At 50.5% G+C, this 16,912-nt stretch overlaps 1 protein-coding gene across 1 annotated transcript in view; it reads right to left on the bottom strand.

Annotated features, from left to right (window-relative positions):
• Positions 1-321: 321 nt before the first annotated feature.
• The window catches only part of LOC124622880 (mucin-1-like), a 34,089-nt gene continuing 17,498 nt past the window's right edge, over positions 322-16,912 (bottom strand). Inside the window, exons 3-4 of the mRNA XM_047148673.1 lie at positions 1,763-1,950; positions 322-1,710 (exon numbers count right to left, since the gene is read on the bottom strand). Coding sequence (XP_047004629.1) covers positions 322-1,710; positions 1,763-1,950 — 1,577 coding nt within the window. The remainder of the gene's footprint in view (positions 1,711-1,762; positions 1,951-16,912) is intronic.

Here is a 16,912-nt window from a genome sequence, read left to right as displayed (position 1 = left end):
GCATACTTCATGGTTGATCTCTTCCAGAATAAAACAAACAGTGATCACATGTAAGAGCATCAACCACAATGTAGTAAAACCTATTCACTAAAGGGAATAAAGCAAAACACATGTATAAAATCAACTACTAAGCATAAAGGTGCACAGATTCCCGAAACATTATACGTGAAGCTTTATTAAGAACAGAACGTTTCTCAAAACCACAATAACACTATCAAGATAGCAGGATAATGAAAAAATTAAAAAATAATAAATTCCGTTCGTGAGATCAATTCTATCAGCCCCAAGAGACTGCCAGAGTCAGAAGTGTTGCACTCACTATCACAAATGAGCTGCCTGCAAACGACAAAGAATTGTTTGGGGTTGGTGTGGATGCAGGGGCATCAGATGGCCCACCCGTAGGACCATCGGTGGCCCCACTTGTAGCTTCATCTGTTGGCCCGTCTGACGGTGGTGCATCGGTGGGCCCGTCTGACGGTGGTGCGTCGGTGGGCCCGTCTGATGGTGGTGCGTCGGTGGGCCCGTCTGACGGTGGTGCGTCGGTGGGCCCGTCTGACGGTGGTGCGTCGGTGGGCCCGTCTGACGGTGGTGCGTCGGTGGGCCCGTCTGACGGTGGTGCGTCGGTGGGCCCGTCTGACGGTGGTGCGTCGGTGGGCCCGTCTGACGGTGGTGCGTCGGTGGGCCCGTCTGACGGGGGTGCGTCGGTGGGCCCGTCTGACGGGGGTGCGTCGGTGGGCCCGTCTGACGGGGGTGCGTCGGTGGGCCCGTCTGACGGGGGTGCGTCGGTGGGCCCGTCTGACGGTGGTGCGTCGGTGGGCCCGTCTGACGGGGGTGCGTCGGTGGGCCCGTCTGACGGGGGTGCGTCGGTGGGCCCGTCTGACGGGGGTGCGTCGGTGGGCCCGTCTGACGGTGGTGCGTCGGTGGGCCCGTCTGACGGTGGTGCGTCGGTGGGCCCGTCTGACGGGGGTGCGTCGGTGGGCCCGTCTGACGGGGGTGCGTCGGTGGGCCCGTCTGACGGCGGTGCGCCGGTGGTCGCGTCTGACGGCGGTGCGCCGGTGGTCGCGTCTGCCGGCGGTGCGCCGGTGGTCGCGTCTGCCGGCGGTGCGCCGGTGGTCGCGGTCGCGTCTGCCGGCGGTGCGCCGGTGGTCGCGGTCGCGTCTGCCGGCGGTGCGCCGGTGGTCGCGGTCGCGTCTGCCGGCGGTGCGCCGGTGGTCGCGGTCGCGTCTGCCGGCGGTGCGCCGGTGGTCGCGTCTGCCGGCGGTGCGCCGGTGGTCGCGTCTGCCGGCGGTGCGCCGGTGGTCGCGTCTGCCGGCGGTGCGCCGGTGGTCGCGTCTGCCGGCGGTGCGCCGGTGGTCGCGTCTGCCGGCGGTGCGCCGGTGGTCGCGTCTGCCGGCGGTGCGCCGGTGGTCGCGTCTGCCGGCGGTGCGCCGGTGGTCGCGTCTGCCGGCGGTGCGCCGGTGGTCGCGTCTGCAGGCGGTGCGCCGGTGGTCGCGTCTGCCGGCGGTGCGCCGGTGGTCGCGTCTGCCGGCGGTGCGCCGGTGGTCGCGTCTGCAGGCGGTGCGCCGGTGGTCGCGTCTGCAGGCGGTGCGCCGGTGGTCGCGTCTGCCGGCGGTGCGCCGGTGGTCGCGTCTGCAGGCGGTGCGCCGGTGGTCGCGTCTGCAGGCGGTGCGCCGGTGGTCGCGTCTGCAGGCGGTGCGCCGGTGGTCGCGTCTGCCGGCGGTGCGCCGGTGGTCGCGTCTGCCGGCGGTGCGCCGGTGGTCGCGTCTGCCGGCGGTGCGCCGGTGGTCGCGTCTGCCGGCGGTGCGCCGGTGGTCGCGTCTGCCGGCGGTGCGCCGGTGGTCGCGTCTGGCGGTGGTGTGGCTTTTCCAACTGATGAAATCACCTCTAGGAGCCAGTCATGCCACTTTGCATCCTTAAACTCTTCATACATCAATGGTGTGTCAGCATTGCCTGAAATTTCACAAAAAGAAATTAAGAATACTTCCCATACAGGGAAAGATATCGTTTGTCATAATATTCGGAAATTATTGTCCTTCAGTTTATATGTTTCAAATGAGTTAACTTTCTCAGTGTGTTTATTTATTAGTTTTTGTCTTTAGTTTTTCTGGAATGGCAACTGGGTATGATTATTGCATTTCTCTCAGTGAATACAGGAAATCGCTTAAATTCGAGATTTAGAAAGGCAATGACAGATTTTATCAGTTGCTATAACAGGCCTCCACTGGATGTACTTAGAAAAATTTCTTTTATAGTCAACGTATCTCTGAAATGTAATTTTTGAGAATGGAATTGCTTCGAATCGAATCATTTTAAGTCACTCACTTCAGGGTTCATAGACAATTTGCGAACGCGCCACTGAGTCTCTTTTGTGTTGATATTACATACCATTGTTGCCCAGCTACAAAGACTGTGAGAAACTGTTACCTCTTAAAAACATTTTAATTTTCTTGGTCACAGGAATATATTAATACATTAATTTAGAATCTGACTAGTAGTTTCGGGTGTTAGACAACAGCCTTCATATTTGTAAAAGGATAAAGAGAAAAGTATTTATGAACAACTATTATTTCAAAATAATAAAACGTGAACAAGTGAAATCGTAATAACGTTACTGGTTACACCGTATTTACGTGTAGGCTACATTACCAACGTCTGTAACAGTATCTCGGATCTATGTACATAAATGGAAATTGCCTATCAGTTTAAGTGAACAGTTAAGTCTTTATGACACACATTAATTAAAGGGTGTGGGAGCTTACAAATAGAAAAACTGTGTCGTATCTCATTATGGAGCCAGGCTTTAAACGAACACTTAGTGGTATTATAGAGATCACGAAGTACTACCGCGAGTCTCGAAAAGATGCAGCAAGTTGCCTTTCAGTGAAAGTGAGAAACTTAACCAGCTTCAAGATATTTGCGTAAATAATAAAACATGAGAAAGGTGGAACGTATAAAGACGCAGCTGCTTACTAAAAACTGCAACGTGGGTGCGACGTTAGCTATATTCTCGCAACTAAGTGTAACTCGTCAATTCTAAAAAATATGAAAATGAAAGGTTGGTCATAGCATGCTTGCCACAGTTTAAAACCTCTGCGTGTGAGTGATCCACGTCACCATAGTTACGCTAGTAATAACTGACAGGTGACATACAAGTTTAAACAATTACAGTTTTAAGAATCAAATAAAATTATTTATTATTGAGGTAAGTATGAAAACGCACTTGAAGAAAAAATGCAGCTATAGTGAATATCAGAGGGTAACTATTACCTTCCACATGCTGAACAGGAAACTAAAATCAAAAATACAAAAACAAGCTTTAAAACCAAGAACTGTAATATCCTGTTCTTTTTAATCAGTTGAGTACTGATAAGACAGAGTTGTAATAAATCTGGTACTGAAAGCCAATGGTCTACTTCTGTGACTGAGATGCCATCTCCCAGCATGCATATGTAGCAGAGTTGCCAGCAGGATATGTGAAAGACAGGGTTTCCATTTTGGCACTTGTCACTTCAAAAGTGTGTTAATCGGTGCCAGGATTCCACAGCATGGGCTGAAGTCCCTTAACTCTCAGTAACCGACCTACTAGAAACTATGCTCACACATTCTAAATCTCATCACATCGGACTATCATCGCCACCCTACATTCATTAACAATTGTCTGAGAGGTCAGGGACCAGACAGTTTGTTGATAGATTGGTGGAGGTACGGGGCATTAGATGTGGATATATAGGTCATGTAATACACATAAAGAATGAGCCGCTGATTTGCGTACGTGGTGATGGCACCCGATAGCAGTCCACAAGGGTTCCATAAGATTTACATCAGGCGAGCCTGGTCGCAGAGGCATCAACGTGAGTTCTCTATAATTCTCCTGAAACCACAGTACCACAGTTCTGGCAATGACATGCGAATAGTTATACTGCTGAAAGATGACACAACCATTGTGGAAGACATCAAGCGTGAAGGGATGCAGATGGTTTGCAGCTGTCAGCGTGTTTTCGTTTACTACCACAGCTCCCTCGCAAGCGCAGGAGAATGTCTCCCACAGGATAATACTGCTGCATTCCTGGAGCATTCGTGAAGTGCAGCACGTTGGGACCTGCTGTTCATTCAGATGATGGTGTTTGTGGAGACGACCATCGACCTAGTGTAGCAAAAATCTTCACTCGAAGAGCAAACATGTTTTCATTGATGGACGGTCGTGATGGCTTCGTGTCCACTGCAGTCTTAATTGACGATTTCGTTAGTTCAACATGTGATCACGTACGGGTGGTCTGCTGCAGAGCTCCATGTACAACAACGTACAGTGAACGTGTGTGCTTCAAAACACTTGTGCATGCAACAGCATTGTCCTCGTTTGATGTAGATGCCACAGATCTCCATCTATCCTACTTGGCAGGGTTGACAAGCCTCCAAACCCCACGTTCTGTGAAGAGTCGTGGACGGAACCATTCAGAACGTAGTGGTAGTTTCACAGTTCTTCTTCTTTTTTTTTTTTTATTTTATTGTTATTTTAAAACCTGTACAACAGTCAGGCTGTCAGCAGCACACTACGCTGCTCTTCAGCCATAGAAGACACAAGCAGCAAAAACAGTGAGAAGACACATAAGTCACAGAGCGGTGGGCAATAAAACAGGAGACACATAGAGACAATCACGGAGCCGTTCACACTCGTCGATAATCCACACTGCTAGCTGATGAGACGACGCACAACCACTGAAGATGATGATGGCACTGGTGAACGATGGAGCGGACGGTGAACACTAAACACTAAACACTAAACACACAAAACACTGATGGCGGCGACCTCCGGCGCGCGAATGTCCACGTAACGTGTGCGAGTCCGGGGACCTGCCAAGAGGGGTAGAAGGGGGAGGTGGGGGAGAGGGGAGAAAAAGGATGCCAATGGCTGAGGAGTCGGGGGCAGGAGGAGAGGAACAGGGGAGGGGAGGCCCGGGGGAGGAGGGGGAGGAGGGGGGGAGAAAAGGAGGAGGGAGGGAAAAGGGAGAAGAGGGAGGGAGGGTGCACGGAGGAATAAGTACAGGAGGAGGGCGGGAGGATCAAAGTTGGTAGGAGGGGTAGATGGAAGGGAGGAGGGCATCATCAGGGAGGGGGAGCTGGCGGAAGCCACCTTGGGAGAGGGTAAGGAGGGTGGAGAGGTGGAGACCGGGTGGGACGTGCGAATACAGGCGCGGCAGCGGGCGGGGGTGGGAGAGGATCGGGGAGAAGAGCAGGTGAGGAGGATCGAGTTTGCGGGAGGTGTACAGGATCCGTATCCTTTCAAGGAAAAGGGGGAGGTGGGGGAAGGGGATGAGATCGTAGAGAATCCACGTGGGGGAGGGGAGACGGATGCGATAGGCGAGGCGGAGAGCATGGCGTTCAAGGATTTGGAGGGATTTATAAAAGGTAGGGGGAGCGGAGATCCATGCTGGATGGGCATAACAAAGGATAGGGCGGATGAGGGATTTATAGGTGTGGAGGATGGTGGAGGGGTCCAGACCCCACATACGGCCGGAAAGGAGCTTGAGGAGACGGAGGCGGGAAAGTGCCTTGGCTTGGATTGTCTGGAGATGGGGAGTCCAGGAGAGGCGACGATCGAGGGTGACGCCAAGGTACTTAAGGGTGGGAGTGAGGGCGATGGGACGACCATAGACGGTGAGATAGAAATCAAGGAGGCGGAAGGAAGGGGTGGTTTTGCCTACAATGATCGCCTGGGTTTTGGAAGGATTGACCTTGAGCAACCACTGGTTGCACCAAGCGGTGAACCGGTCAAGATGGGATTGGAGAAAGCGTTGGGAGCGCTGTAGGGTGGGGGCAAGGGCAAGGAAGGCGGTGTCATCGGCAAACTGGAGAAGGTGGACGGGGGGTGACGGCGGCGGCATGTCCGCCGTGTACAACAGGTACAGAAGGGGGGAGAGGACGGAGCCTTGGGGCACACCGGCGGAGGGGAAAAAGGTGTAGGAATCGGTGTTATGGATGGTGACATGGGAAGGACGGTGGGAGAGAAAGGAGCCGATCAGACGGACGTAGTTCATGGGAAGGGCGAAGGTTTGGAGCTTGAAGAGGAGACCAGAATGCCATACGCGGTCATATGCACGTTCGAGGTCCAGGGAGAGGAAGATTGCGGAGCGACGGGAATTAAGCTGTTCGGAAAGGAGTTGAGTGAGGTGAAGGAGAAGGTCGTCGGAAGAGAAGGACGGCCGAAAGTCACACTGGGTGACGGGAAGGAGGCGGTGCTGGCGGAGATGCTGGTGGATGCGACGGGTGAGGATAGATTCCAGGACCTTGCTGAAGACCGAGGTAAGGCTGATGGGACGGTAGGAGGAGACGGCGGACGGCGGTTTGCCAGGTTTAAGGAACATGAGGATACGGGAGGTTTTCCACAGGTCGGGGTAGTAACCGGTGGACAGGACTACATTGTAGAGCCTGGCCAGGGTGGAGAGGAAAGAGACAGGAGCTTCACAAAGGTGACGGTAGGTGACACGATCGTGACGAGGAGCGGTGTTGCGTTTGGTGCGGAGTGTAACAATGAGATCCTGTGTAGTGATAGGGGCATTGAGTTCCGTGTGTGTAATGTTGTCCAAGTACTGGAAACCAGGAGCGAGGGGAGGGACAGAGGTGTCAGTTCGATCGCGGATATCCGGGAAGAGGGAGTAATCGAACTGGGGATCGTCGGGGATGGAGAAGACATCGGAGAGGTAGGAGGCAAAGTGATTGGCCTTACTAAGGGTGTCAGGGAAGGGGTGATCATCATGGAGAAGAGGATAGTAGGGGGAGGGTTTAGTTCCGGTAAGGCGACGGAAGGCCGTCCAGAACTTGGACGAGTTGATTGGTAGGGTTGCATTTAAACGGATGCATGTCTGTCGCCAGTCCCGGCGTTTCTTAGCCGTGAGCAAATTACGAACGTGTCGCTGGAGTTGCTGGTGGCGCGTAGTGTGTCCGGGTCACGCGTGCGGAGGAAGGCACGGTAGAGACGACGGGATTCACGGAGGAGGAGAACGGCCTGTGGGGGTAAGGTAGGACGGTGGGGGTGGATGGCGACAGTAGGAACGTGGGCCTCCACGGCCGCAGACAAGGTCTGCTGGAGAAAGGAGGTGGCATGGGTGACATCGTCAGGGTGGTGGTAGGTGAGAGGGTGGCTATCGACCTGGGTGGAAAGGGTATCCCGGTAGGCATTCCAGTCGGCTCGGGAATAGTCGTGGACATACTTAGGGGGAGGGTCAGTACGAGGGTCGGGGCGAGGGCGACGACCGTCTGAAACGGTGAGGAGGACAGGGAGATGGTCGCTACCAATAGGCTCCAGGACATCCACCGTTATGCGGCCAAGGAGGTTGGGGGAGGAGAGGATAACATCAGGAGTGGAGTTGGATTCAGGACGGGTATGCCGGGGGATGGGGACGAGGTCACCTTGAAGGGTGGAGAGGAACCGATGCCATCGCCGTAACTGGGCAGCGGAACGACTATGGATGTTGAGGTCGGCGGCGATCACGTAGGAGGAAAAGGTACGATCGACGTGGGAGAGGAAGTCGAAGGGAATAGGAGCGTTGGGGCGGACATAGATGGTGGCGCAGGTAACGGTAAGGCCGGGGAAGAAGAGACTAAGGATCAGGTGTTCGGTGGGGTTGGGAAGGAGAGGTTGGAGCCGAACGGGGATCTGGCGGTGGTGACCAATGGCAACTCCGCCACGCGCAATTGGGAGGGGATTATCGGAGCGGTGGAGGAGGTAGGGCGAAGTGTGAATGGTGTGGTGGGGTTGGAGGAAGGTTTCATTAAGGAGGAAGGCATCCACGTGGTGGGTGGCAAGGGTGTGCAGGAAGAGGTTCCTGTTGGCGGGTAGGGAGCGGATGTTGTTGAAAAGGATACGTTGGTGTCGCGCCATGATAGGGATTTAGACGAGGGTGTCGAGGCGGGAGAAGGTGAAATGGGCCTGGTTGTTGGAGTAGGTGGCATACATCTTGAGTTGGAATATGGAACGGGCGGCGAGGGAGATCTGTTGGAGGATGTGTGGGCGCTGAAAGGGATGAACATTCTGGAGGACGATGGTAAGGAACCTGATGATGTCCTCAGCGGTGGGGGGGGGGGGGGACGAAGGGAATTGCCAGGAGGGTTGGGGGCGTCCAGGGGACGGACAGGGACGGTGAGTTCAGGAGTGGTTGGAGGGGGTCGGGCTTTACACTTTTGGGAGTAGGTGGGATGGGGGAGATTGCAGGTATTGCAGGAAGGAGGGGATTGGAGGTTAGGGCACTGCCTGAGGAAGTACGCTTGCCGACAATGCGGGCAGGTGGGGGCCTCGCGGCACTCAGCTGTGGGGTGCGCGTTATAGCGCAGACACCTCTGGCAGCGCAGGGATTGAGGAGGGGAACGGGAGGGGTCGACCTTGTACCACTGGTTAAAAAGGAGGGCACCCTCCTTCAGGAGACGGTCAATGGAGGGGGCGTGCTCAGAAAAAACCCGCATAAGGCGGGTGGGGCCGGCAGCGTTATGTATGCGGCGAACCGCACGCACCTCCAAATGGGGATGCGCCTTGAGCTCCGCCAACACCTCCTCCTCCGTGATCACTGGACTAAGCCGAGTGATCATGGCGGTGAGAGTTGGCGGGCGACGCGGAGGTTGGGGTTGGCGGGAGGGAGGTGGTGAAGGAACAGGGGTGAGAGAGGCATGAGGGCCAAAGCGGGTGACAGGGATGCGGGAAAGGAGGTAGGTGTGGAGGGTTAGGCTGGGGGAGGAGATGAGGACCGAATCTCGGCGAGGAGTGAGGAGGGAGATGGGGGCACCAGGACAATGCCGGCGAAGGAAGAGGGTGAGGTTCCGGGCTTCAAGGAGAGAGGGATCAGGACGGGAGAGGAGGTAGCGGTAGGAGGAAGGGGGAGAGGAGGAGGATGAGGGGGCAGGGACAGGCGGGGAGACTTCCATGGCATCATGGGTGGGGGAAGGAGGACGAGGCGCAGCCTTTTTGGAAGCAGAGGAAGCAGGAGTGCCACTTGGGCGCTTGACGGCGGTGGAGGAGGTGTGGGGGATGGGAACAACGGGAATGTGGCGGGGAGGGGCAGGTCCCGGGGCCGGAGTCGGCGCCGGAGATGGTGACGGTGACGGTGAAGGCGAAGGCAAAGGCGACGGCGATGATGACGATGACGGTGGCAGTGGCGGCGGTGATGGCGAAGGTGACGGGGAGAGCTGGGCATGGGCAGTGGCCCGACGGGCCACCACCCGAGCCGGAGCTGCAGTGACAGGTTGGGGGAGTGGGGGGAAGGGATCAGAACGAGAGGAGCGGGAGGAAGAAGCGGGAGAGGGGGCGACAAAGATAGAGGGTGAAGGGAGAGTGAGGAGAGGTGGGATGGAAGGACGGGGTTGGGACTGGGCACACCAAGTTATAGTGGTGGAGGCGGCGGAAGGGGAGGTATAGACAATGGCGGTGGTGGTAGTAGTGACAGTGGTGGTGGGGGCGGACATGACGGGAGAGAGAAACAAGAACGAACAGAACGAAGAGGAGAGGACAGAAACTGGGGACAGACAAAGACGAAGACGGATGAAGACGGCCGTAGACCAGGGTCAGGACGGCGGCGACGGCGACGGCGGCGGCGGCGGCGGCGGGCACCGGATGGCGGCGGCGGCGGCGGCGGCGGCGGCGGCGGCGGCGGCGGGCACCGGCGGCGGCGGCGGCGGGCACCGGCTGGCGGCGGCGACGAACAGACGGACGGACGGACAGCAGACGGCAGCGAACAGGCAGGCAGGCGGACGGACGGACGGACGGACAGCGACAGCAGGAAGCGACGGGCAGGCAGACAGACAGACAGACAGACAGACACAACCGCCGAAGACGGAGGTTACAACCTGAGAGCAGCCCAGGCGTTGCAACCTGACGTCGTCGACTGAGGGGATCCAACCCTCTGATACGACAGTTCTTCTACCACTTTCTGTAGATATTCACAACAGAAGCATAGGAACATTCGACCATCTTCGCCGTTTTCGGGATACTCGTTCACCGGCTCTGTTTGATAATAATCTCTCCTTTGTCAGAGTCGCTTATGTCAAGGAAGTCTCCATTTGTAGCTCATTTCTTCCCTACAATGATCCATCGTCCGTGTCTACTCCGCTTAAATACTTTTGTTACCGCATCATGCGCCCACAGCGCCACCAAGCGGACTCAAACGTCGCGGGGGGCAGTGGTCATAATTTTTTGGCTTGCCAGTGTACACCAGCTATGCAGATTAAGTAGCCCATGCCCAGAAAAGACTGGGTCACCATTAAAGCCAATGACTCACATTCCCTTTCAGCTCTACGTATAATTTATCAACATCTCGAATGTCCACGATGTACACATCCATGATCACATCAGGTCTGACACAGAAAACACTCAGTGCCATATTGCCCCCATGACTTCTTGAGACGCACCACTATGACCTCTAGATATAACTGGGCATGACACCAAGCTGTCCCTCTCCAGATCTCATACCATGTACCGAACTTACCCTGAGTCATCCATCCCACCAAATCCAGGATTATTCCTGTGGCACTGGAACGAATGAAACCGTCAAATCCGTACCCTAATCGAAAGCTACGCCATCAGTATAAGAAGTATGGCATAGATATTCTGCAACGTACCATCTCAGATGCAACTTCCACTGATATTCCACTAGGAACTATCTACTATCACTGTCCCACTCTCCCCTCATGTGATTTTGCCGTACTCCACGATTCCTCTCGTGTCCACAGGAAATCCATTCATCCTCACTGCCTGGACTCTCTCTCATGCCACCGGCTAACCCTGCGAAATGTTAGCAGGTGGTTACACGCTAAACGAATTCGAAATTAGCACATGGAATACATTAAATAATACGAAACACCTATAAACTCTAAAAAGTATAGGAAGCATTCCATAGGCTCTCTCGTAACAATCCCACTCCCGTAGATAGCGTCCTACATAAAAATAGACTGCTTCTTGTCATCCTCACAAAAGCCAACCACTTTACATACTGCCTTCACCATACTACATGATCCCAACGTGATCACTTGATGGATAACTATGTCTAAGAATTTACCATGATAGTTATCCTACTTCTCACACTACACTTAGAGTAGTTAATTAGCACTCCACAAACAGGACCAAACACGCCAATAACAGCAGAAGACATCACATCAACATTCGTTAAAAAGCGAAGCTCAGCACATGCTCACGATACAGTTACCTAACGCTACTTCAAGAACTGGCACAGAGCCCATCACAGAACTCTTGCTAGCCTTCAGAACACCGTTCTTATACAGGTTATGTTACCTAGAGCAGTGGAAAACACCCAAAGCCCCACTCTCCCTGAAACCTGAAAACCACCCTCACAGACTTCGACCTATTGACCTATCAGCCTCACGTCTATTTTTAGTAAAATCCTCGAAATTACCATTACCCAACATAACCAACACCCACTTGAAACTCACATACCCATCCCCAACACACAGTGTGGTTTTTGTTGAAACGTCTCTGTAGAGTCGTTTCATAGAAACTTGTCTCACAGCATTCTGTGCATCATATTTCTCCACCGCCGGATTTCGGTTTAATTTATTAACTCTCCCAGAAAGACTGAGCAATCAAACGAAGGCTTATTAAATGATTTTATATTTGATCTTTTTGTGTTGCATTGGAAATCACGTCCGTTTTTCCCGTCACCCTACACTATGTGTGCGTGAATGTGACTAAATGAGTGGTTTCGGGTTTCTTTTGTGGGGGACGTTGAGTTGGTTGTCGTCTGTTAGGAGCAGGCGATGTTTGCTTCTCGCTTGGAGGGTAGCACAGGATGACCAACTTAGGATCCCAGTACCTGTACAGAGAGGTTTGTCACTTTTAGTCTGAGGTTGGTTTGTCTGTCAGGTCGGTGGCGGAAGCCTATCCCTCTCGTAGCTTCCGTTGCACCGTTAGTTAGGCGAAGCTCGTAGGAGAAAGAAAACTCTGCAGCTATCGGTTGGTGAGTACAGTTCGTAGCTCCTAGAGAGGGTTTTTGCCTTGCCGAGTTAATTTTATTTCGTGACGGCAAAATCATTCTGCTATTCCACCATTAAAATTTCTTACATTTGTGCCTGGTTTAATGTCTAATTTCTGAACAGTTAACTCGTAATCAAGTTTCCCACGTGCTGAAGTTCGGCCGTTCGTAAACCGCAGGCGCGGATTCCATGTTGTATATCTACTATACAAACCTTGCGAATCGGATAAACCTCTTTCCAAGGTAGTGCATGAGCATAATGGTGATAGGTATCTCTCTGAACTATTTCTGTCGTGGGTATGTAGATGGAATGATTGAATTATTGTGTTTCACTTCCCGTTTGTTTGTTTTTCCTTCTTAACTGCGCTAGTCTATCATTTTTTGGCGAATTATTTAGTTCCATTTTTCATTCAGGCACCAGTTATGTGTATTCATAGGATGTGCTACAAATTCAGTACTGAAATAAATGTGCTACGTAAAAGATAGACTCTGCGTATTGTATCTTTCTCATTGATGCCAGTTTTCAAATTAATTTTCTATTCACTGATTTTCTTAAGTTAATCTGCTTGCTTTTGATGAAAGAAAAATGGAAAAAATCAATTTAATTAAAGAAGCTCATTGATATACAACATATAATGCTGTTCACCTTGTTAGTGTCTTTAAAAAAATTATATTCTTATAATTAAATTCTTAATTTAATTGAACTGATAACTCCCAGTTCGGTCTTTTATTAATTGTTAGGAAGGGCTTGGGCAGGTGGCGACCCTGCAATTTTTAAATTTATACTTGTCCTTGTTAGGCGGCTTAACCAGAAATTGCGCACAAGGGTTACATCTCCATTATTCTTGGTATGTAGCGTATGTCGAGCCTTGGCTAGGATCCGTTTTCAGTTCTACATACATACTTTACATTGTCTCAATTCTTCCATTAACGACCGACGTTTTTACTGCACCTAACCAAACTAAGCCACGTTCCCCTCCTTTGTTATCCAAAAAATGTCTGAGTGGATATGGAATTGTAGAACTCTCTTCAGGCTACAAACCTATGTACTCCTACTTAGCTATGTACATCTGCATTATAGCATCCTTCCTTGATCACTGTCCTACATAGGGCACAATCATACAAAACTACTCCTGCATATTTTACCACCCTGCACGTGTGCTTCAACAATCTGCCTATTCACTCGTTCCTTATACTCTGTACACTACTGACATTACCAGACGACCAACCCCACCTATCTCTTGTAATAAACTGATGACACCATCTGCCTATCCACTCCCCACATCTTTCAGTTCTCCCATGCCTCTCTCTGTTGCCACTTGAATCTTCTAGTGGAGTGGGACCTTCAAATGAATTCACAACAAAGCCAAGCCACCATATATCGTTCCACCATTCGGGATCTTCCCGAAACCGACTGAAACTACTGAAATCAGTAACAGATTGAACCTGGGGTTTACAATTTTCTAAAGATATACTCACCTATAAATCTCACATCCACCCCATCCTCACCTACAGCAATGTTGCCTAGACCTCAGCCTCTCGTTAGTTCTATGAGCCCCTTGAAATCGTAGAAAGATATGCACTCCACTGCACATTCTGTATCTGCCTACCACATGCACTCCATCAGATCTTATGCATGTGGTTACCTAACCAGGTCATATATACTGCCAACTAAGCCCTTCCCACATCTTCTTGTCTTCTTTGAGCACTTTCTAATTCGAAAAGGCTAGGTGGTAAGGGAAGATTTCAATTACATTACATCAGGGTCAGACAGAGATTCCGAAATCAGATACATGATTGTAAAGCCTGCACAGGAGCAGATGTAGACTCAGGACACAATTCAGTAGTGATGAAGATTTGGCTGGAGCTTAAGAGATTTGCCAAGAAGAATCAACACGCAAAGAAGGGGGATGCAGAAGTTCTAATGAATGACGAGATACGCTTCAAGTTTTCTACGGCTATCGATATTCCAGTAAGGCATAGCTCAGGAGGCAGTATAGTTGAAGCGGAGTGAATATCTCTAAAATGGCAATCGTAGAAGTTGGAAAGAAAAATGTATGTACAAAGAAGGTAACTGCGAAGAAACCGTGGGGAACAGAATAAATACGTCAGCTGATCATTGTAAAAAGAAACAACACAAATATTCAGAGAGATTCAGGAATGCAGAAATAAAAGTCTCTGAGGAATGAAATAAATACTCTTTCTAGAGCATTTTCTCATTCCGAAATAGAATTCTAGCATCTCACCCGCTAATTACCGATCCAACTGGGCCACTACATCCATATCCCACATTCCCCGACCATTTCTGCTGTATCCTTCGTCTCCCTCTAGAACTTCAACCAACTTCCACTTGCTAACGGTGAAATCGGTCCAATCACAATAGTCCACCCCACATTGAACTTCCATTTTTCTCCCATCAGCTTCCTCCACAGCGCTGTGGTTCCACAGCGCCCAATGGTCTTACTCATTATGTCATTCCATCATAATCATTTCCATCTATCTCTAGAATCACCATAGCATTATTCACATAATCATCAGTGACTACATGTAATCGTAATGTTAAAGCATCCATGAAGTTATAAAAAATCATCGATGCTGTCAATCATTGTGTTCTTCAAAGATATAAATATTGTCTAACAATGTGATTTTAAGTCATCTTTTATTATCAACTGTTTTTATGTGTTTCAGACCATCTTTTATGCTATATTATAGCCCTTTGCAGAAGAGCGGTTTATTCTCTTCCAGTCTGCCTCATTGTAGGGACTTGAAATTACAATAAAGAAAAGAAAAAAGCAGGTCACCAGAGCTTCCAATACTCCAAGTTTGCACCATAACTTCAAAGTGGATTACCAATAATATTACAATGACAGTTCTAATTAAATCTGCATTACTTATTAATTCAGGAACCTTATTTCTTTTAGCTTTGGATTTATATTTCTTCCAGCAGATGGAACACCATTCCCTGCCCCCCCACCCCCGCCACCCGCCCCCCCGCCCAGGGGCCTCGCCACTGTTTGGCGGATTCGTGCTTGGCTACCACGGGGCCCCAGCCTTTGCAGCAATATTTCCCTTCTGTGCTGCATGTCTATCCCCCTGCTATTCTTTTCCCCTTCCTTGGGGAACATGTCTGGGATGTTTTTGGGAATGTTCTGCATTGTCTGTCGCTGACGTAAGAAGTCTCATCTTTGTTTTCCTCTCCCTTTTCTTTACTTTGGTTGCCTTCCCCATCTAGTTCCTCCAGTTCAGTGTTTGAGATTGCTCTTTTTCTTCTTCCTCTCTTTGCGCTTCTGAAGGCTGGCCTACGCATCTGATGCATAACAGGTGACTGGGTAAAGCGTAATTCCCCACCCTGGGTCGACAGGTAGGGGCCGCCCGAAGTAGCCGTGCGGTTCTAGGCGCTGCAGTCTGGAACCGCGAGACCGCTACGGTCGCAGGTTCGAATGCTGCCTCGGGCATGGATGTGTGTGATGTCCTTAGGTTAGTTAGGTTTAACTAGTTCTAAGTTCTAGGGGACTAATGACCTCAGAAGTTGAGTCCCATAGTGCTCAGAGCCATTTGAACCGTTTTTTTTGACAGGTAGGGTTACCAAGTACCCTGGTACAGGCCTGGCCAAGGGAGGGGCGATTTCCTGAGCTGAAACCTTCCCAAATTGCTGATTGGTCTCTCTGACCGATATTCGGTAGGTGTGACTGGAGGTGTGAACAATGACCTTAGGTGGTTGCACCCTTTGTGGAGGGATCCCCCAGTTGGAATGAGTGTGCCATAGGAGACGCTGGCAATCTTGGGGATTTTCTCGTAATGAGTCAGTCATCTTCCCTATCAACATCTACAAAACGTAGACGTAATGAGGCTAGTTATTCAAAGACCCTTCCAGCTGCACCATGGTTCCCCACGGTCTCACATACTGAAGACAGTCAGTCCTTCACCACAGTAAATCCGTTAATGTTCAAATGTGTGTGAATTCCTAAGGGACCAAACTGCTAAGGTCATCGGTCCCTAGACTTACACACTACTTAAACTAACTTACGTTAAGGACAACACACACACACACACACACACACACACACACACACACACACACACACACACCCATGCACCCATGCCCAAGGGAAGATTCGAACCTCTGGCGGGAGGGGAAATCCGTTTATTATTCAGAAAAATGTTGATGCAATTGCCAGCCCTGTGAAATCCTGCTCTCGTTGACGGAATGGCACGTTGTTTTTTATTTATTTATTTAACCTGATCAGATTAGGGCCATCAGGTCCTCTCTTACATCAAACCAGTGTTCCACACATGCAGCATTTCACACATCAGTGATACATCATGATAATAGTTTAAATAAGTAAATTAGATTACTCTAGTGACAATATGGATAAAGAGTAATGACTAAGACCCAATAAAGTAAATGCTGGCAGTATTTTTACAACAGGTGCTATACATACAAATTATGATAAAAACAATAATAATAACAGTAAAAAAATCAAATAATAATGATAAACATGAGAAAAATTGGCAATAGTAATGAAGATTTGTGCAGATGTACATTAATATCTTGGTGCATAAAGTAGATGTTTACTAGTATAGCGAGTGAAGTGATTTCATGTACAGAAAAAGGCATTACTGTTGCTTAAGTAGATACGTCATTAACTGTTTTTTGAAGCCGGACATGTTTTTAAGTTCTCTAAAATAACGAGGGAGGTTATTCCAGAGTCGGGTTCCCGCTACTGTAAAGGACTTGGACAAGGTGACTGAGCGATGCATTGGAACAGGGAGGATTTTAGTATGATGGGAACGTGTGTTTCTGTCATGTTGTTCCGACATAAGCGTTAAGGACGAGGAGAGATATGAAGGACAGTGTACATTTACAAGGCAGTAGATGAGACAGAGTGTATGGAAATCTCTGCGTTTGTCTGCACACAGCCAGGACAGTTTTGCATATGCTG

Source organism: Schistocerca americana, chromosome 7 (genome assembly GCF_021461395.2).
Source record: "Schistocerca americana isolate TAMUIC-IGC-003095 chromosome 7, iqSchAmer2.1, whole genome shotgun sequence".
Taxonomy (NCBI): domain Eukaryota; kingdom Metazoa; phylum Arthropoda; class Insecta; order Orthoptera; family Acrididae; genus Schistocerca; species Schistocerca americana.
This window is presented reverse-complemented; position numbering and strand designations above follow the sequence as displayed.